The 21,463-nt window shown below is 37.9% G+C and overlaps 1 protein-coding gene across 3 annotated transcripts; it reads right to left on the bottom strand.

Moving 5' to 3' along the window:
• Window positions 1-1,804: 1,804 nt before the first annotated feature.
• Window positions 1,805-20,864, bottom strand: CMAS (cytidine monophosphate N-acetylneuraminic acid synthetase). 3 transcript variants are annotated; one of them, XM_037144800.2, is made up of 8 exons: window positions 20,511-20,863; window positions 13,090-13,232; window positions 12,794-12,949; window positions 9,361-9,494; window positions 7,611-7,705; window positions 7,060-7,231; window positions 6,087-6,240; window positions 1,805-2,395 (listed from the first exon to the last, which is right to left on the bottom strand). In XM_037144800.2, exons 1-8 carry the CDS (start codon window positions 20,768-20,770, stop codon window positions 2,205-2,207), a joined length of 1,305 nt encoding a protein of 434 aa, XP_037000695.1. In that variant the 5' UTR covers window positions 20,771-20,863; the 3' UTR covers window positions 1,805-2,204. The 3 variants fall into 3 exon arrangements, with proteins under 3 accessions (XP_037000695.1, XP_053517947.1, XP_053517946.1); XM_053661972.1 differs by lacking the exon at window positions 1,805-2,395 and adding an exon at window positions 3,644-3,699 and having other exon boundaries at window positions 20,511-20,864; XM_053661971.1 differs by lacking the exon at window positions 1,805-2,395 and adding an exon at window positions 4,146-4,900 and having other exon boundaries at window positions 20,511-20,864.
• Window positions 20,865-21,463: the final 599 nt, after the last annotated feature.

Raw genomic sequence — 21,463 nt, 5'->3', positions numbered from 1 at the left:
TTTTGCCCCTTTTGGTGAGAGGAAGGCTGGTATTGGTTGGAATAGAGCAGAGTTCCCTTCTTCCAGTTGGGGTACCGTGCATGTGTGCCTCCCTGGATGTGCCTGTCTCAAATTTTGGAGTGGCTGTTCACTCTCTGACCTCAGTTCTCTGATTAAGTCCAACAAAACATTACTGAGTTTCAGTTTACCCAATTTTTCTTGTTGCGAGGAACAAGTTGGCAACTTCTAAGTTCCTTACAGGAGAACAAACTTGCGGCTAAGACCACAATTGAGAAAAAAGGAAGTGAGAGTCACAGTGAGAACTTAACTGTCTTCTTGAACTTGTGTTTGGGTCACTGGAATGAAACAAAGACTGCAGTATAATCTATACTATGCACGATATTTGCTTTGGGAGATATTTTGGTAGGAGTTTATTGAAAATGAATCATGTGGCTGTTAAAGGTAAGATTTGAGAATAGGCAAATAAAGGCACTGTAAGAGAATTCCACAGAATAGCTCAAGGGACCCACAAGAATCAGCAGTAACTGGGCTGGAAATATGAGGTTGTGTCCAGAGTACACTTGGACTGGGGAGCATTTTACCACATTTTGCGGTCGGCACAGAGTCACTAAAAGAATTTTTTAAAGATTTTATTTATTTTTAAAGAGAAGGGAAGGGAGGGAGAGGGAGAGAAACATTCATCAGCTGCCTCTAGCAGATCCCTACCAAGGACCTGACCCACAAACCCAGGCATGTGCCCTGACCCGGAATTGAAGCAGCAACTTTCTGGTTTGCAGGACAGTGCTCAGTCCACTTAGCCACACCACTTGGGATGGAAAGACCTTTTAAGGGTAACAGCAAACATGGACAATTAAACCTAGCAATAACATTGGATAAACTGAAAGGACACTGGGCTAGTTCTATCAAGTTCAAGATTTGATAACCGACTAAAGATGAAAAGGAAATATTGTGAAAGACTGTGATGTCTCAATGATAAGAGGAATTTGAGGGGTGAAGTAAAAGAGTCCATGTAATAACATGAAGAGTTTGAGACGCAAGCAGAACTCACAGCAGAGATTAGAGTTGTCATTCAATTGTGGAGTCAGCTGCATGGCAGCTACAGCTGGAACAGAATAGAGATGTGTCTCTGGGAAGGAGTACTGGGGTTAGAAACTTTGTAAATTTAAGGGATAGGAGAAAATAGTCAGCACGTGGAGAAGCCAGAAAGACAGGAGTAAACCAGGACGGGTTGTTAAAAAAATTAAGATAAATGATAATCCTTTTCTTCTAGCTTCTATCTGGCCTATTATAGGGGCAGACGCTGAACTGTACAAATCCATCCAGTCCAGGCAACAGAAAACAGCTTCCAGTATAGCCAGCTGAATGAATTGCTTCTTGCCAGAGGTTTACATGAATTGTTTTTTTCACTTGAAAGAGATGCAAATGTTCCACAGGAAATGGTTAGTGTTTATTAGGTTAAGTGTCCACATTTATGAGATAATGCCCCATTCTTACAATCTAACTAGGTATGAAAGTCATCTGTGGTGACTATAACATTGTGATGAGAGCCAAATTTTGGATACAATAATCATCACGACCTCAGGGGCAACTGCAAACAATTTACCCAAGTCAAGATGTAACCTTTACGGCATTTCTCCCGACAACTGTACTGTGTAATTATGATATATGTATACATGTGCAAAGTATGATCAGGAGTTTTACACCTGGTATTTAGTGGTTTCTCACATTCATTGCATAGTCAGTGTTTAAAGGATTTCCGTACGTGTTTGGTTTCTTCTGTAGCAACAAGGCAGTTTTCATCAAGTCTGTGAAATGTAATTTTATTAATAGAAGAGCATGTCTTACCACATACACTGTCCCCAAATAAATAAAACATCAGCATCTTAAAAGCACACAAACACAGTTTTACAGGGTACAATACAAAGTGAATTTTGATCATGTTCTCACTTGCATTTACTAAAAATGTGAGAAAGACAGTAATCAACTTCTGAATAATTATCTTGCATAAAGAGAAAAGTACAGCACAATTATTTCACAGAATATTTTGGAGTGACAACTTCAGAAGACCTTGCTTTAGAAGATATGAAGATATATCACAAATTGAATCACATTCTCTGTAACATTAGAACATGGAATTGTACTTGATCAAAAATAAAAGTAGCTGAAGTAGGCTATATATTTCTTTCCCAACATGGTACTAATTTCTATTTTTGGCAGGAATTAACAACCTTTTCCATTAGTAGGAAAATGTGCTCTGCAAACTCTCGGAGGGCACCACGGCCACCATTGCACTTGCAAATGTACCCAACAGCCTTCTGGGCGGTGGAACAGGCATCGGCAGGAGCGGCGCTCAGGCCCACTTTCTTCAAGCACTCCTCATCAGACACTTCATTTCCTATCAAGTAGAGGAAATACTGGCTGAATATTTAAAGAGACAAAGGTATTTTTCCATATAATGCAAACAGCAACCAATAAGTAATCTGGTAACTTTAGTAACTTAAAGCACTGAATATAAGAACACTATGGATCGAGGTGCCTGACCCGCTGTCCACAGGCTGCACGTGGCCCAGGATGGCTATGAATGCAGCCCATCACAAAATCCTGAATTCACTTAAAACCTTTCTTTTGCTCATCAGTTTTCACTAGTGTTTGTATACTTAACGTGCAGCCTACAACAACTCTCTTTCTTTCAGTATGGCCCAGAAACGCCAAAAGGCTGGACACCCAGATGGAACAAAACTATGTTAAAAGATTTAAAAGTACAGAGGTGGGGGGGTTTTCCCAAACAATTAAACATAAACCCTTGTCAGTTAAAGAAGGAGAATGGAGTATACTTTCTGCTTGCCATGCACATTATAATAACTAGAAATTACATATACAATTTATGGATCATTTAGAAGTTCAAATATATGCAAGAACCCAAGTTCTTGGAGTAATCAATAAGATGGAATAATTATCAATGCTTTGGATCATTTATCAATATTTTTTCTCTATTCCTTACCATCTAGTTTTTTAGAGGGGAGAAAAGAAATTTCCCAGATATATTTTACTCCCCAAACTCTTTAGCATCTGTCTCTAATGGAGACATATATTTTTTAAAACGTGGCAATAGTATCATCAAACTAATAAAACCAACAATTCCTTAATATCATCTAATAATATAGTACATAATCAAATATCCCCAATTGTCTCAAAATTGTATTGTTATAGTTGATTATGTGAATCAACTATACGAGACCAAACGAGATCTACATATTACATTTTGTTGATATGTATCTTAAGTCTCTTTTAATCTGTAATAGCTCTCATTTGTATACCAATTATTTTGTTGAAAAATCACCATCACAGCTGACATAACCACATCCCTTTCTTCCCTGCCTGGCTTCTTTTCAGTTCCTACCCTTGTAATTCCCCCTTTTGTTGATAGGATGAATTTCAGAAGCTCCCAATACCTTAGATTGACCATTCTGAGTTTGACTTATTATACTATGAAGCAAAACTAATAAAAAATGCTATTTGAAAGTTTATTTATTTTACATTTTTTCTACATTTACCTATTGAAATATTTTTCTTATCTTTAAATGTACTAAAATTCAAACTGTTTTCATTGAAAGATGATGAAAATTAAGGTATTTCTTTGTATTATCCATCCCTCAAGCTAAGTTTTACTTACTGTATTTTTTGGACCATAAGATGCACCTAGGTTTTAGAGGAGGGAAATAGAAAAAAAATTTGAAGCAAAAAATGTGGTAAAATATTTAATAACATAAATAACATAATATTTCACCAATGTAAATGTAAACAGAACTCAAAAGCAGCATTAACAACCATTATTCCTCCCAAATTGGGGGGGGGGCTTTTATGGTCTGAAAAATACTTATAAAAAAGTATCAATATTTCTAAGGAATATATTGTTCTATATTGTATTTATGTGGTCCATATAAAACACTGCTCTGATTTTTTCAATTAAATTCGGAGTCTATTCTCTATTTTCCTGATTTTCTTGACCTCTACTTTTTAAATTTTCACATTTTTTATTTTATTTCTTTTACCATTTTTTATTGTTGTTCAAATACAGTAGTCTCCATTTTCCCACCACCACGTTCCCTCACCTCACCCACCCCCAACCTCAACCCTACCCCCCTGTGGCTTAGTCCATGGTTCCTTGACCGTCCTTCCCCTTCTTTCCCCTGTTATCTCCCTTTTAGAGTTTCTTCTTATGTCATATAAGTAGTGCTTATCTTGGTAGAAACATTTTTAAATAAAGGCTACAATATTCAAAGGCATCATAATTATCACTATTTATAAATAGACATTATGTTTTGGCATATATAATTCTACAGTTTTACCTATATAAGTAATACATTTATTTTTACTATACAAGTTCTGTTCTGAAAGTATTCAGCCATGTACTATGAGAAAGATATTTATTGAAGATACATGAAACATTGTACATAGGACAATAATGCCTCAGTACCCTTCAAAGTAGATACCTTAGGACCCCACATGGGGGGGTCCCTGTAGACCTTGGGACCTGTCTGATTTTGTTGACTACAGCCCCTACACGTTCAACATTCTCAGGTGTTCTGCTTGTCGCAGGCCTTCCTGAACATAGACAATTTTCAACAGATTCTCAACCATCTTTGAAGCATTCGTGCTACACTTTATTTGTGCTGCATTCACTGCATCATACCTGAAAGCCTTCCGAATCGTCTGGATAGTTTCCATAGAGGAGTGTTCAAGCTTAAAGCAAAATTTGATGCAGATTTGTTGCTCTACTTGCTCAGTCATATTTAATGTGAGGGCCACATGCTCACTCAATGGTGTCTCCCACCCCCACTGACTGGTACAGTGAAGTCGTCATTGTTCATACATGCACATTCCAGTTCACTCTCCATGGCTGCAAGGTTACATCAATGTCACGAAAACTGTTCTTGTTATAATAGCAATGGCTGAACTTTTTCTGGACACACCTCATATATATAGGCATGATGTTACACATTTTATATCATTTCTGATTCTCTTTCCAATGGCCTTACAGCGTTTGACTTGTGTTTATATTATGAACAAGAATACCAAGGCTTAGAGACCTTACTTAAGGTCACACAGATAATAAGCAGAGCTTGGATTTATTATATATTCTACTAGAATTGTTTTCTTCTTACAAAACCTAGATCATTTTCTATCCAAAGTGATAGTATTTTTGTCCATAGAACCTCCATATGTAGTTCAAAGGCTATTCCTGAAGGCCCCAGATCATGTGCTCCCAAAGCATTCTGTACTTTTTAAGGCCCATATTACCCTGGTAAATATTTAATTCATACATGGTTTACAGTTATTATGTACTTTAATAACAAGCTATTATTGGTATTTAAAATACTGACATCATTAGGCTGTGAGCTCAGTAAGTATTACCTCCAAGGAATGGGTTCAAAGCCTGCATACAGTAGACATCTAATAAATGTATTTACTTAGTAGTATGTAAAACACTTGTGACACCTGACCATGTCAATGAATATACTTTAGAGCACTGTTTTTAATGGGTGCATAGTATTTGATTTTATAGATATTCTATTTTTGTATAATATGTAGGTGATTTCTTTTTTTCCTCCATTATTGGCATATTTGTCCAATTTCTTTCCTGGAATTGGAATTTTAGGGTCAAAATGATGTACATCTAGTAACAGCTAAAAATATTCAGTGTACTTTTTATATATTGGAAACCTGCTAAATGCTTAAGACTCAGATTATATCATTAATCTCTACAACAGACCAATGACAATGGGCCGTTTTAAGAGTCCAGTTTACAGGTATGGACACGAAGGCCTTCCGCACTGAAACTGGCCAGTCTGGGCTGTGGCCTCTCTCCACAGCATGTGCTGGTCATCACGTTACCAGGCTACACTTGATAGATATCATCAAAATAAACTCCAGAAAGGCTATCCCAATTTGATACTTTTTGTCAGTAATGTAAGAGAGTTTCTGTTTCCTGACGATAATACTGATCCTGGGGATTTTTTTCTTATATTCTATTTCTTTTAAAAAATCCTGGCTCATTTTATTATGGCTGAATGAAAAATACCAACCAAGATATGCCACTTCTTTCCAGCACAGGCCCATCTCTTTTCTCCACTCATCTACAACTGCTAGCTTGTCTGGTACGTTGACTTCCATTTTGCAATCCAGTTTTAAGGAAGAGAGTGTCTGCTTTGAACAAGCCCTTTCTGAGATTAACCTCACCTGAAAAAGAAAGAAAAGGCAAAATGAGCAAATAAAGGAAACGAATCTTTCAGAATAAGATATGACTTCATAAGCCATATAAATCACAACTGAGTAGTCCTTTGACCTTTTGAAGGACAAATTAAGTAAAATCAAATAAAGCTTTAAGTAAAATCAAATAAAGGTGAAAGACACTGTTTTCTACTGTGGAAAGGATTCGATCTACAGATAAAAAAACTCAACATACACTGTCTGAAGCCAATCTAAGATTTTCCTACAACTCAATTAATCCAAAGGAAGGTCTACAATCTGTCTCTTGTGCTGCTCAGGACACATATGTAATATTTTTAGTGAATTATGAGAATCATCTTAGGCTTCATTTTTTTAAATAAATGTTATTGTTATCATGTTAATTGTTGACTGTTAACTATACCTAACTATATAAAACAAGTATGTGTCTATTAAAAAAGTAAATAAAATAAATATTATGCTATTTTGAATTAAAATTTTTAATCATATGAATAAGCTACATTTTAAGGTCTCAAGATATCTGCTATTTTTCTAAACAGTGGCACCTATTTTTTATTAACTCTCTATTGATGCAGGATCCTATGACAACTAGATAGCACCTATTCAAAAATAGTATGTTCACATTTATTAAATAAAAAATAAATATTACTTGCTGCTTGACATTTTTCTCATATAAATTTTCTAGGTATGTGAAGGCTAAATATAATATTTTAATAGCCAATACTAAAAATGTGTATCTCATTCCCCTCACATATTCCTTGACCCTGAATCACAATCTTAAAAAACATTGCTATATTCAGGGACACATACCTCAATGCCACTTTTCTTTAATAAACTTATGCCAATAGCATCTTTTACATCATAAGATATTATTTCTTTTTGGTCTCCTGATACATAAATGTGGCCATTGGTGAGACATCCATCAATACTGCAAACCAAAAGTTTTATCTCCTTAAACTTCTCTTTGCCAAAATAGCCATATCTAAAAGAAACCAAATAGACCTTTGAATACAAGTGCAATACTAATCACTACTTCTCATCTGGCTAATGCCAGTACACTTAATAATACATTCCCATTTAATTATTCAAGCATTATCCTTCATATTTACTTCACATACACATTTCACCTTACAGTGGAGCCTAGGTAGTGTGGTCTGGGTGTACTCTGTGTTTCTCAACTTACTGAATAGGTCATCTACAGGAATATTTTACATACGAGTCTTCCTCACATGAGCAGACTAATTACATGGATCCTAAGACAGCTGGAGTATTACAAATCAGTGTTTCTAAATATAATTAAACATATCTACTAAAAATAATGTTAGGGTCTCGTGCCAAGGCTATGTAAATTTTGTTCTTACCTTAATACTCTTTGTTCTGCAATAGGCCAATCAATATCCACATCTATGTCCACACTGTACTCGGCTCGCATTTCGTAGTAGGCCATTTTCCCACCCTAAACACGGTACAAATGCCATGAGTACTGTTTTTAACGTGCATCACATACATCAAAAAGTTCCTCATAACAGAACAACGCATCTGTTTCTATAGTACTGAGAAAAATGAATAACCCAGTACCATTAGCAGCATTCAACAAATCCTTTTTTTTTTTGGAGGGGAAAGCTTATCTTTTTGTTTCCCATATATTCAAACCACGTAAAACAAATAACCTTAACATTTCATCTACATAGTGCAAGTTCTCATTTTTGTTCAAATAGATTTCTATTTTAAGTTTGCCAAAAGCAGAAATAATACCCGTCCTCCAGTAGTATGACCACAGGAATTTTCTAAGTAAGTCTCTCTCATCATCATTGAAAAGCAGTATAAATGTGCTTAGAATTTGTTCCTATTTAAAACTAGGAGCAAGACAGGGGAGAGAAACATAACTGTAGTATCTATCGTACAGAACTACCTTAGATCCCTGCGCTACCGATGGGAGCGGGGTCATATTGTCTGGGTCATATGCGAGCAAACGCCGGGATGGTTTCCTGATCCTGGGATAAGGGAGCAAGAGGAGAAACCTTCCCTATGATTACATTCATTTCAGCATCAAGGTCAATTAGTGGACAATTTTGTTTTTCAGTATTGCTAGTCTCCTCACAAGTCTACCTATGATGAGACACTTCATATTTTTCCATACCTTAGGGAAGGGTCAAACCACAGTTAGGGATGGTGGTATCTGTGTCAAATTGAATTTTCCTTAACAGTCAAACTTTGTCTACATACTGACCAGCAGATTAGAAAAATACTTTTCCCTCAGAGCATAAGTCACATTAGAATTTTTACTATAGAGAGTAGAATTCTAACTTTTCTTTTTAATGCTATTTTTTGAGTGACATAAGGATCTGAATCCAAATCCTGACAGTACCATTTACTACTTGTTTTTGCCTTGAGCCAATCGCTTCATTTTTCAGAGCTGCCATTTCTTCCTCTGAAAAACTGGGCGAGGAATGTCCACTTTATTCTGTTGCTCTACAGATTACAAGAGATACCCTATGTAGTGTTTCATATAGTCCTTGTGCATAGTAAGTGCTGAATAAATAACAGCTTTAACTAAAATGAAAAAATAGTGTATGATATAACCATATAGGCTCTAAAGATGAGAGAGACAGCCAAGTTCCTTATTTTAAGATAAGAGCAAAAAGGGATAAAACAATATACGCAATGTTACATAGGGATAGAGACAAAAGTACAATTGGTTTTCACGATGCTGAGGTTGCTGCTCTTTTAACTTTACTATACTGGGTTCTTGTTGTTGTTTTAATAAAGCAATAGAAGTTATTCAACTGTACAACAGTAACATAACCATAACAGAGTTTTGAATGGAACAATATGACTACCAGGACACTCGTAGAACATTCAACTCTTGATTCATTTCTCATCTTAATGTTACAGTTGTAGCAGAAGTCCTTGCATGTTTACTAAATGGACTCCAGAGACCAGTTTGGGTGAGCCGGTAGGACAAATGCCTCAGATAATAAATCTTGTCAGTACTGACTTTCCCCTACAGGCTGGTATTTTCCATTACGAACTGTGCCATCCGTCTTTCCTAAAATTCAAAGCATATACACAAAAGGTTCTGAGAGGTTTTTTAAAAATGAAGGCACAAACCTGTAAGTAACCCATCTCTATCAAATGTCGTTTAGCAAAATAAAATGAGCCATTTTCATATAATTCTCCATCCCAATCTTGCCGACGAGGTCGTTTAGCTGGATTCAAATTCAGGGGTTCAGTCACTTCACGAACTAAAAACAAAAAGCTACAGTAAGTCTACACTGCTTTGGATACTAAAAGTGTTCATTTAGCATAAAAATAAACTCAGAATATAGAACATTTCTGTATCTGGATAAATAATTAAAAGGATCTTAACAAAACCTCTACTAATTCTGATGACTTCTCTTTGTTTTCTAATAATAACAATAATAATAATAGAAAATAAAGTATTTCATAGAGCAATTCTGCATAATAGGATTTTACGGTATTTATATAAATATAATGCTTTGGGAGGACATCAAGGCAACCTTCAAGTACAATAGATTAAAAAACCTGAATTGTAATAAAATACTCGTATTCAATACTTGAACCCTTTAAATTATTCCTCATTATTTGTTTCTATAGAAACACAATGTATGTATTATTTATCTCATGTGGTTTAGAAGTTACTTTCATGGAATTATTACAGAAAAGTGAAAATTTCACCATTAAACTACTGAAACTTTTTTTGTAAATATTTTATTTATTTATTTTTAGAGAGAGGGGAAGGGAAGGAGAAAGAGTGGGGGAGAAATATCAATGCGTGGCTGTCTCTCATGTGTCCCCCACTGGGGACCTGGCCTGCAACCCAGGGGTGTGCCCTGACTGGGAATCAAACCGCTACCCTTTGCTTCACAGGCCCGTGCTCAATCCACTGAGCTTACCAGCCAGGGCATAAATTACTGAAACTTTTATAGTTTGAAATGTTATATATTCTCACCAGTGGTTAAAAAAGATATTAACCACACTAATGTTTATTTATTATTAATCTTGGTAATGAAGGCTCAGCAATATCAACATTAATTATGATAATATGATATAATAAATGATGCCCTCCTTACTGGCATATAGGGATTCCCTTGCCTTTTACCTAAATTGTGTTTGTGGATGTATATGGGTATGTATGCACCTGTGTGTGTGTTAAGTAGCTGGTAATTCTTCAGACTCTTCACTTTTGGTTCTTAATTCTTTATATAAAAAATATGTAGTGGTAGAAATAACCTCTACATACTTTCCTAACTAAACCATCCTCTGCTCAACTCCACTCCAATGTTTGATATAATTAGGAAAATACTTGGCATACGTATATTGAATATGTGGTATAATTTTATAGGAGCTGGATCACAGCAGTGAAGATAATTCTCTCTACTCTCCTGGAGTGTGAAATCTAGTGGTACACACAGACAATAAGCAAGTATGTGTAAACTAGATAATTCAAGTGGTACTTTGAAAAACAGGAAAGAGAGGGATAAGTCCTTCCTACGCGAACAAGGATCAGTGCCTGAACTCTCGCTAGGGACATTTGCTTAGTTTGAGGAAGACATAAGAGAAAGATCAAGCTTGGTTTAAGCAGGGAGACTCTGCTGGAATAAGGAGAAACGAGAAGAGTTTTTAATAGTCCTGTGGACTAGAGTCACAGACTGTCATTTGTGGGAACCTCAAACACAAATCCAGTTCTTATCATCCTGTGATTCTCCCGACAGAACTTCACTGCATGTGCGGTGGCAAAGGAAGCTGGGAATCACCGGGAAGGCAGGGAAAGATCATTACAGTTTCAAAGTGCTTAGATCCCAGCGTCCTCTTAGTACAGGGGTATCATCAATACATACAAGGTGCCTGACAGACACCTGCAGTAATAGGTGAACGGAAATTATAGCTGTAACCCAGCCCAACTCCTAATTAGATCAAAGTGATTAGCCCCTTATCCCGTCAGCCTAATAGAAATATACTCCAGTCTCTATGGAATATGATAAAATATGATAAAGAAGCAGAAACACATGATATTGAAATATGCAATTAAAAATTTTCAAATAACTATCATGAACATACTGAAAACATTAGAGAAAAATATTTTTTAATTTTTTTTTAGATTTTATTTATTTATCTTTAGAGGTGAAGGGAAGGAGAGAGGGAGAGAAATATCAATGTATGGTTGCCTCTTGTATGTCCCCTGCTGAGAACTGGCCTGCAACCCAGGCATGTACCCTGATTGGGAGTCGAACTGTGATCCTCTGGTTCGCAGGCCCGCACTCAATCCACTGAGCTACATACACCAGCCAGGACTTATTTTTTTTTTTTTAAAGAATGAAAGGATGTAGCATTTCATGAGAGAATGGAATCTCTAAAAAATAACCTAAAGGTATGTTCTACAATGGAAAAACACGGTATCTGAAATAGTTCACCGGACAGAATTTATAGGGCACCGGACAAGTCAGAAGAAAGGATTGGTGAATTCAAATGTAAGTCAATAGAAATCACTCAAAATGAAACACAAAGAGAAAAATAAATAAATAAATAATCAATACAGAACAGATCATGAGAGACATGTGGACACCACAAAATTGTTTAAAATCCATTAAATGGGAGTCCCAGAAAGAGAGGAGAGTGAAAATGTGGCAGAAGAAATATTTAAAAAGAATTTTTGAAAACCAATGACAGATTATCAATCTACAGATAAAACAAGTTCAGAGAACCCCTTAAAAATGAACACAAAGAAAAGCACATCAGTACAACTAAATATAAAATTTTAAAAGTAGCCTGAGGAAAATCCTATTCAGAGAAACAACAGCAGGAATTACAGCTGATTTCTTAGAAGGAACAGCAGATGGTGGTACAAGGTAATGCAATGACATGTTAAAGATACACCTTGAAAAGAATCACATCTTAAGTTACACACATGTCAGAGACAATTAGGCCAGCTTCCTGCATTCAGGAAATGTCAAGGCACCTAACAGAGACCGCAATGCCTTTCCTGAAGTATATTACATTTATCTATTTGTTGGTGATTCTATTTGTATTAAATATTTTGCTGGTTTATCTGGCTAGAAATTCAGCTCTAGCTGAACCCTATGGACCTCTTCTTACATAAAGAGTTACATATTTTGGGGAGTAATTGCACAATTCATTCTTGAGGTCCTCTGAAACTTTTTGGTGAATGCTTTCTATTCCCACAATTCTATATGACTTATTGGAATTTGTCAAACATGGCTAGAACATAAAAGTATTTGATCTAGAAAAATTATAAAGTCAATATCAAAAGGCACATACAGGGTTAAAATGTCTCTGTAAAAAGTAAAGCAAAGACGCAATTTGGGCTCACTGTCTTGCCTCAGTAATCACAAGATTCAGGACTGATTAGAAATGTCATTACCTACTACAGTTAGGAATCACATGTTCTCTTTTACTGCTCCCTCATTACTCTCCTTACTCCTGAAGAACAGTTGCATATGAAAAACTAATAAACTGATTCTCCATAAAATGAGCTAAAATAAAGACTGATGTAACAGATTACCTCCTTTCTGAATTTCACTCCATCGAAACTGATGGCGTCTCACAACAGAGAAAACAGAATCATATCCTTCTTCTCGAATCATTTCTGCAACTTTCTGAAGGTCAGCAGGATGTAAACATGGAGAAGTAGCTTGAATATTTCCTACGATGTCAACCTCTTAAAAAAAACAAATTAAAAGGATATCAGAATAAAGTTATTTGTAAGCCAGAAATCTTAAATGCAAATGTTAAAGTCTTGGGAAATGACAAGCAAGTTAGAAATTACATAAAATTTTGAATAAACTATTAAACGCATACCATTGTGAAAATTAAGGAATTCTACGATGGCATCTAATGAGGTAGAGCTGTCTTTTGAGACTTCAGAACTTCTTCGATGCACTTGTGCACCAAATTGTTTGGCCACATTCTCAATTTCATCGTGATCCGTTGAAACCCACACACTGTACAGGCATTAAAAATATATAAATAAATAATGCCAAGTCACTAAAAAAAACCATTAAAAATAAAAAGGAGCTCTAAAACCCAAAAATACAGCTTACATAAAGTTAGAATAGTTTTTGTACCATCAAAATAATGTTAGGGATCCAAAGTACAGTCATACCTCAATACTCATCAGCTTCAGAACCTGTCGAACCCTGAACTTATCACATTTGATGAGAAAAACATGTTTCAGCACTGGTGCTTGCCTGGGACTTGTCCCACTTGCTAGAACTTTTAGGAGTCATGATGCCACCCCGCAAAAGAAAATGCTTGATTGTTTGGTACTTACTGGTATTGACACTTGTCAATACGAGTGTTCCAGAACGAGTTAATGATGAGTACTGAGGTACCATATAAAATTTCAAAATTATAAAGTATTTTGAATATAAGCAATATTTTTAAATATCTGAATAAAATACCCTGGATATATTTATATTTACATACAGAAGTAATTATACTACATATAACATAATTGCTATTTATATAAATATTATTGATGTGGCTCTAGATATAGTTACATGAAATTATAAAGATACTTGATATTTTTAAGGCCACTGCTGTGTTAAGCAAAATAGTAGCTCTAGAAGTTCAAATTTAAAAAAATAAAAAATACTTTGCTGCTTATTCCTCATCCAAATTTAAGATATTTTATAAAGTATTCCAATATACTTGTCAAAAAAAAAAGTGGACTTCGCTCTGCCAAACCATGAATGAAGCTGAAAGTTTTAAACTTAGAAGAAGCTAAATGATAAGTCTGGGCCCCAAAATAACAAAAATGTGCAACTCTCTTTGCCAATTAATAATGGGTATATAAATATTTGAACGCAATCCACTGGGTTACAGTCCACTGATAACAATTAGAACACGACCTGGAGAGGCGCAGCAGTCTCTATGGAAAAGTTTCAGGGACCTTTACAGACTCCCACTACTAGAAATGGAAGATGTGAATACTACTCTAGCCATATGTTTTAATAGTGTCCTACACAAAGATAATTTAATGATTTATAGTCTTTGGCATATGCATGTACTTTTTTTTAGCCTCTTCATTCAACATTCTCTGAAGAGGAATTACAAGTGTCAAATGTCTCTACTTCAATCGCCAAGTCTGAAAAGAAAGTAACTAAAGAAAATTTTCTGTCATCTATTTCATTTATTAATTTGATTTATTCCCTTTAATATTTGCAGAAGGAGGATTTAAATCTAAGAAATAAAGTCAATTAATCTCCCCTCCCCCACTGTTTCCCTAAGGAATTACTAGTAAATAAAATGAGCCACTGGCTAGAGGTCAGGTGTCTCGTATCTACTTCTGTCACTCTGACCCTGTCTTCTTCCACCCCAAAATCTGAAATAATTTGAGGATAGATTTTTCAATAGGTAAATGTGACGGTCAAAGGTATGTAACAAAGTCAAGTACCATTGAAAATCTAGTGAATTTCTTAAATAGAGAAAGCGAGGGAGGGCGGTAAGATAAAAGAATGCAGTTAAAAGTGAACACTAAAAACAAAAATATGGGTCTTTTGACATATAATTTACATCATTAAATAAATTGCTGAAGCCATTTACATTATTGTCCTGATCTTTATTGGGTGAAAATTCAACACCACAGGATTCGGTGATCTTTTTGAAATGCTTAAAAGATAAATAAGAGAGAGGTTTTGGGAAGAGGTTTGTTTGCTTGTTTTTCTTCTCTACTGCCTTTTATCATTCATTCATTCCTCCACTCATGAAACATTTATTTAGTCCTATTCCGTCTCAGACACTAGGCACTATTCCGGACACCGAGGATCTACGGACCTTGAGAACGGGCCATGTCGTTCAGCCCTACAGTACTGTGTTGGCCGGCACAGTACTCCAGTTCCTTTGAAGCCATTGAGGAAAAGGTAAAGAAGCAACAACTAACCTTTCTGTAATTCCTTACCTTCCACAAAGCATTTTTATAGTGCCTGCTGTGTAACAGGTGCTAATACATATTTGTTGAGTGAAACAGGAAGTAGTTGAGAGTATGAAGTCTATGGGAAGGGTCACACTACATACTAGTTATACAACTACACAAAATCCATACTCCCCCAAAGCCTCAATTATCAGGAAAATGGAGGTGATGACAGTAATTGCCTCTTACGGTTGTTATGCGGACTAACTATACACCACAACACAGAATGAACTTTAAAAAAAAATGTTGGCAGTTCAAAATAAAATAGATACATTAATAAAAACATCTACACAGTCTCATTTAATCCTCACACTGGCTCTGTTGGAAAGAAAGTTAAAGTTCTGTTTTTAGACCATTGAAGGTCCAAATTGTCTAATCTGTATGTATTATGTAAGGCAATGTCACTGGGAATATAAAAATAGCACCCAATATGTACACTTAAAATCCAATGATCATCATCTATTATTAAAGTGTCTAAGTAAATAGACAATTTTGCTTTGGTTTAGGGGAATCAAAACCGAAGAGGAAGGGCAAATGAGGAAGGGCAAAAGAGAAAGAATGAGCAAGTGAACAAAGAGGCCACATAAAATTTACAATCAAGTTTAGAGTAAATGTCAAAGTCTAAATGCCAGTGGCTTTAGCCTCACATGAAGTCACACTACCTCTAACAGGATAAACAGGAATATCAACCATGATGCCCATGAAGTTATTTCAAATCAGGCGCAGCCATTTTAAAGATAACAGAGGCCTTTTGTTAGTCATAAGTCCACACCCTAGAAATGTTTATTTTTTATGTTAGGCAGCAGTTAAAAAAAATCAACTTGTTCTGAGCTTTACTTATACAGAACTGAACCACTGCAGAAAATCAAGCTTTTACAAATTCAGCTCTAACAATAACTTTATTAAATGAAAATAAAATTATCTCAGCATTTTTCTTGACTGCTAAGAATCCAAGTTAGTCAGTTTTAAAGTACTGCTAGGTCTGAGTCTGATCAGGCCAGGAAAATTTGGCTCAATTGAGCCAAATCATTAGTTTGAACAAAGTAATCTCCAAGGTATGTTCTGGTCCTGAAAAACACAAAGCAGCCAGATTTTCTTCAGTTCCTTCCTGGGGTAAACACTTGTTGAAGAAAGAAAGTAGACGATGAGAGGCAGAAAGGCTGCTCCAAACTCTAACTGCAGCTTCAAAACAAGTCAATTAAATTCAAACCAGCACATTTTAATTGAGGTTCTGATATATAAAGCACACCAAAGTGAGTAAGGTAGTAGTTTCTCATAAGAAGCTTTCCACTTAGTAGGGCAAGGGTCATCCCAGGCCAAATCTGGTTCCAATGAATGTTAACATGAAAACAAGCTTTAAGCCCTGGCTGGTGTAGCTCAGTGGACTGAGCGCGGGCTTGAGAACCAGACAATCGTGGTTCGATTCCCAGTCAGGGCACATACCGGGGTTGCTGGCCAGTTCCCAGCAGGGGACACACGAAAGGCAACGGTACATTGATGTTTTCTCTCCCTCTCTCCTTCCCTTCCCCTCAAAGATAAATAAATTTTTTAAAAAAGCGTTGAAGATAATTACAACTTTCTCACTTTACCAGTAAGGCAACTGGCCCATGGAAGAGATGAAGAATATAAAAACCTTCAATACAAGGGGACAGTGTCAAGATCGAACACGTGCTCTATGTCAGGCACTAATCTAATGGTTGTACATACTTTCTCTTACTTAATTCCTTCAGCAAGCCTATGCGACACACACAAATCCATTCTCAAGATGATGACATGGAGGCTCAAAGAAACTGATTTTCCCAAATTAGCACTTAATACATCCACACACTTTGACCCCAGGGTCTATGGTCTTCCTCCCAGCACAGTGCACGCATTAAACAAAGATATGAACAACACAGCTATACATGGGGAAACAAAGGCACAATTAATTTCCACAGAGGGGACTAGCAAAAGCTTCATGGAGGAAGTAGCGCTGTAATTTCTAGTAATTTCTGAAACTTTCCAGATCCCTAAAAAGGATGCCTGATAGCAAGCAGCTGTGTGACTTACAGAGTAAAACCCCACTAACAAATAATATCTTAAGTTAGAAAAGGGAGTTGGAAAGATTATACTCTTTTTACTAGTAAGGGAAATGCTAATTTTATTACTTCTAATTATTATTATTGGCACAGTGACAGACACCATAGGGTGCCCCAAAGTATAAAACATTAAGGAGTTTAGTCTACATATATTAGATAAAACTGGCACGGAAAAAGTTACTACAGCGCTTCAGTCATTTATTCTTTCATGGAATTTCAAACAGATGCACTCAATAAATGAAGACTGGAAAATCATTGCTTAATATACTCATATACACATCTTTTCCAATAATTTCGTGGCAAAATCCCCAACGTCTGCTACAATGGCCGTTTATTGGGTTTTGACTTACAGCGCCTATTCCCTTTCGGTAACTGCACTCCTTTTTCTCTTGATGAACCTCTGTCTTTGTGTCAGGGCTGCTTCATCATTCCCTCCAGGTGTGGAACATAGGGCTAAATTATACCAAGACGAGCACTGTTTTCACTGCCACAGTGACTGGTTCAAGGATGAGCAGGGGACCCAGTGAGGCCTAATGAGACTTTAAGCTAAAAAGAGGAAAGTTCTTTTTGACTAGACCAAAACTTGGCATAATATGAAGAATACTGTCAAGGACAAAGCCAGACACTAGTTTTAGCAGCAAGGTCTGGTTTTATTCATTCATTGCAATAGGGAACAGAATCCAGCATGAACTGAATTTAAATTCCTCCAAACAAGGCTGGGGTATGCTAGGGAAAGGCACTGAGGGGTGTTACAGAGGTCGGCCCACGTAACTACGCCACTCTGGGTTTGTTAACTGGTGCTTAACCAGAGGAGACGAAAACATCTAACTTTATGACAGGAGGCAAGGTGCAAGGTGAAGCAAGGCACCTGCATCCTCCCCAGGGACTGGGGACTGAGTGAGTTATCTCCCCAGAAGGTTCACATTTCAAAGAGATGGCTGTCAGGTCCTTGAGGACTGGTAAATTTAGGTCTCGAATGGCAGCAAAGAGATTTATAATTGCAAACTTTATTTATTTTTAGAGAGAGAAGGGGAGGAGAATGAAAGAAGAGAAACATCAATGGGTGGTTGCCTCTCACACACCCCCATGGGGGACCTGACCTGCAACCAAGGCATGTGCCCTGACTACCAATCGAACCAGCAACCCTGCAGCTCACAGGCCAGGGCTCAAGCCACTGAGCCACACCAGCCAGAACATAAACTTTCTAAAGTAACTGCTGTAAGAGGGGATTCAGGAGCTACAGGTTGAAAGAAAAGTTCTTCTGGCAGAACTGAGCTTTCTCAGGCAGGCATTTTTAAGTGGGACTGGGATCATCCTAAGAACAGACTTAGGCTGCTAGAATCCATGCTGGGCTCTGGTTGAGTCCAGAGGTTTGAACAGAGTTGTTAGGTGTATGGGAAGTTCTGCAGTTCTCAACACAACCACGTTGTGGTAAAGGGAGAGCCTATAGAGAAAAATCAAGAAACAGAAGATTCTGGTGACAGTGTACCATTACCTTACTTTAACTTTAAAATATTTATTACCACTTGATAAATGTACCTTAAGTTGTTTGCATATTGTCAGTCTCTCCCTATTATAATGCAAGCTACAAGAGGCTAGGGACTGGCCCTATTGCCTGTCACAAAGCAGACAGTCAATAAATACAGGGGTTGGTCAAAGTAGGTTTACAGTTGTTCATATAGAAAATAATACAATAATTAATAAATAATACAAGAATAAACTCTGTGTTTTGCATATTCAACAACAGTAAACTTACTTTTGTCCACTCCTGTATTTTCTGAATGAATGAATCATTTTTTGTCCTTGAATATGATGATACTCCGAACAAGCCTTACCGGTTTATTTGGTTAGCCAGTTTGAAAAGGGTTTTGTCACGTATGCAACAAAAAGTTGGAAATGAGTTTTACTCTCAATTTGTAATTTTAATTTCTATTTCATTTCACAAAAACAGACTTTTACGACATCACTGCAGTCTGAATGCACCTTCTGAATCCTTATTTTTCAGTGTATACCCTTTGTAAACTTTCAAACATCTGTGGGCTTCACGGAGAAAGAACTATGTCACATTCACCCTGGTATTATCCCCTGGGAAGAATATTGCAGTATTCAGCGCTCGGTAAATGTTTACTGAATTGAACCATACCCCCAGGTCCTGCCCTATCTCTCCTCTGCACACTTCCTATTTCATTAGTGTTATCTTCTGTGGGCCAGCTCCTATTTACCTCGCTCCACCCAGGCTTCCTTTGGATTAAAAATATAAGGAAATTAGTACCCGTACGTATACTTTTTAGTATCTGCTTTTTAAACAAGCCTGGATAAATGAAACTCATGTATATAAATGTGGGTAATTAATATGCTTCAGAAACAGCCATCTCTTAAAAAACCAAAAGTCGAACATCAAACGTTAAAATAATTTACTCCCCATAATAACAAATTCAAATATAATTAGGATGAAGTTACTAGGCGTAAACTCATTCTTGGCACAGAATTCTACCTCCCACCTTTTATGAATGACATCAGCTTGTAACTCCTAACCATTATGGCATTTGACAATGTCTCTATACGATGCATCCTCAGGGCAGCCAAGGTTCCAAAGGCATGATAAAACCGTTTACGAGCTTATGAAACAGCCAACTGTACGCTTTCCCACTGTCTCTTACCTAAGTACAAATGTAGGGAGCCCTAGATTTTGCTGACTCACAGGCAGCCAGCAGTTGAGTGTTTTTCAAAGGTCAGGAAAGGATCTCCAAGCTGATCTTAAAATGAGAAAGCCTTTACATTTACACCGCACTCCGTTAATGAACCTGATGCCTCCCTAATGACAGCACCAAGTGGGTATCAGGCGCTGAGCTACAGTGGATCCCCAGTGGCCTCTGTCTACAGAGTTCACACATTAACGCAGTTGTTTCACAAGAGTGGCCTCCTTTACCCAGTGAGGTCAACAAGAGCCGTGGAAGACGGTTCAGAGAAAATTTCCGGCTTTGTGGGTGGCATTCATTTCTCAAGGGCGGGACAGGAACTGTCCCCAGGTCATGACCATTAGCAGCTACAGAAGGAGGAAAAAACGGGAGCCCGTTCTCCCTGGGCTCTTAACCGGGGCCCCGACACACTGGCTCTTGCACACCCCCCTTCCAGCAGCGATTGTCCCCGGACCCCCAGCATCTCCCGTGGCCCGGCTCCCACTCCGGACCCCCGCCCAGGCCGCGCTGCCCACTCCAGTACATGCGCACCTCTGGAAGACCCCCGAGTCCAGGGCCGCACGCAGGACCCAGCCAATGAGCGGGACCCCCGCCAGGTGCTTAATGTTCTTCAGGGGGATGCCCTTGCTGCCGCCCCGGGCCAGAATCAGGGCTGCCATGTGCGGGGGCTTCTCCACACCTCGGCCCTGGCCACCGCGGGAGTTGCGCTGTAGCTTCGGCGGCCGGCCCCGGGATGGCCGCCCCCGCGGGTTGGAGACGGAGGTGGCGGCCCCCTTCTCCATCGAGTCCATCTTCCTCCCACGCCTTCTCCCCAGCTTCTCCACATCCGGGATCTCCCCTCTCGCCACCCAGCTCAGCGCCGCCAGATCACCCCGCCTCACTGCTCGCCGGGTGGCTGCTCCTGGCCGCGCCCCCACTCAGCCCCGCCCCCTTGGCGGAGCACGCTGGGAATTGTAGTCCCGGGCTTCCTTGCCAGGGTCTCTTAGCAGGCTCTCCAAATTTAAGCCTACAGTGAGAATCTAGAAATGACTAGGAGTGTAGCTGGAGGTGAGGGGGATGATATTGTACGGAAACTTCTAAAGATACGAAGTAGATTCTTGACTTTTTGCTAGAGAATTTACCCACGTAAGAATTGTAGTGGGTTTCCTGCAGCATACCCTGATGCACCCTAACGCGAATCAATTTTATATTTAAAAATTGTATTTTCAATGTGTATCTTTCTGCTGTGCTACCAACACTCATTACTTCCAAGAGATTACCTCATTCGAATGTCCTGCAGTCACCTTCAATGCAACATTCTAAAAACTCAGCTCTCCCTATGGGCCCAAAATGCTTCTGTCTCTACATTTTCTATCAACTTCACCAGCCACCTAGCGACAGAAACCCGGAGGCCAACCTGACTATTCCTCTTAACGTAGCAAACACCTATTCTAGTTATTTTCATGTGCTCGTTTAGTTTGGTTTTCCAGTTTTCGTTTTTTGGC

Source organism: Artibeus jamaicensis, unplaced genomic scaffold, assembly GCF_021234435.1.
Source record: "Artibeus jamaicensis isolate MK-2021 breed Jamaican fruit bat unplaced genomic scaffold, CSHL_Jam_final contig_233, whole genome shotgun sequence".
Classification (NCBI taxonomy): domain Eukaryota; kingdom Metazoa; phylum Chordata; class Mammalia; order Chiroptera; family Phyllostomidae; genus Artibeus; species Artibeus jamaicensis.
This window is presented reverse-complemented; position numbering and strand designations above follow the sequence as displayed.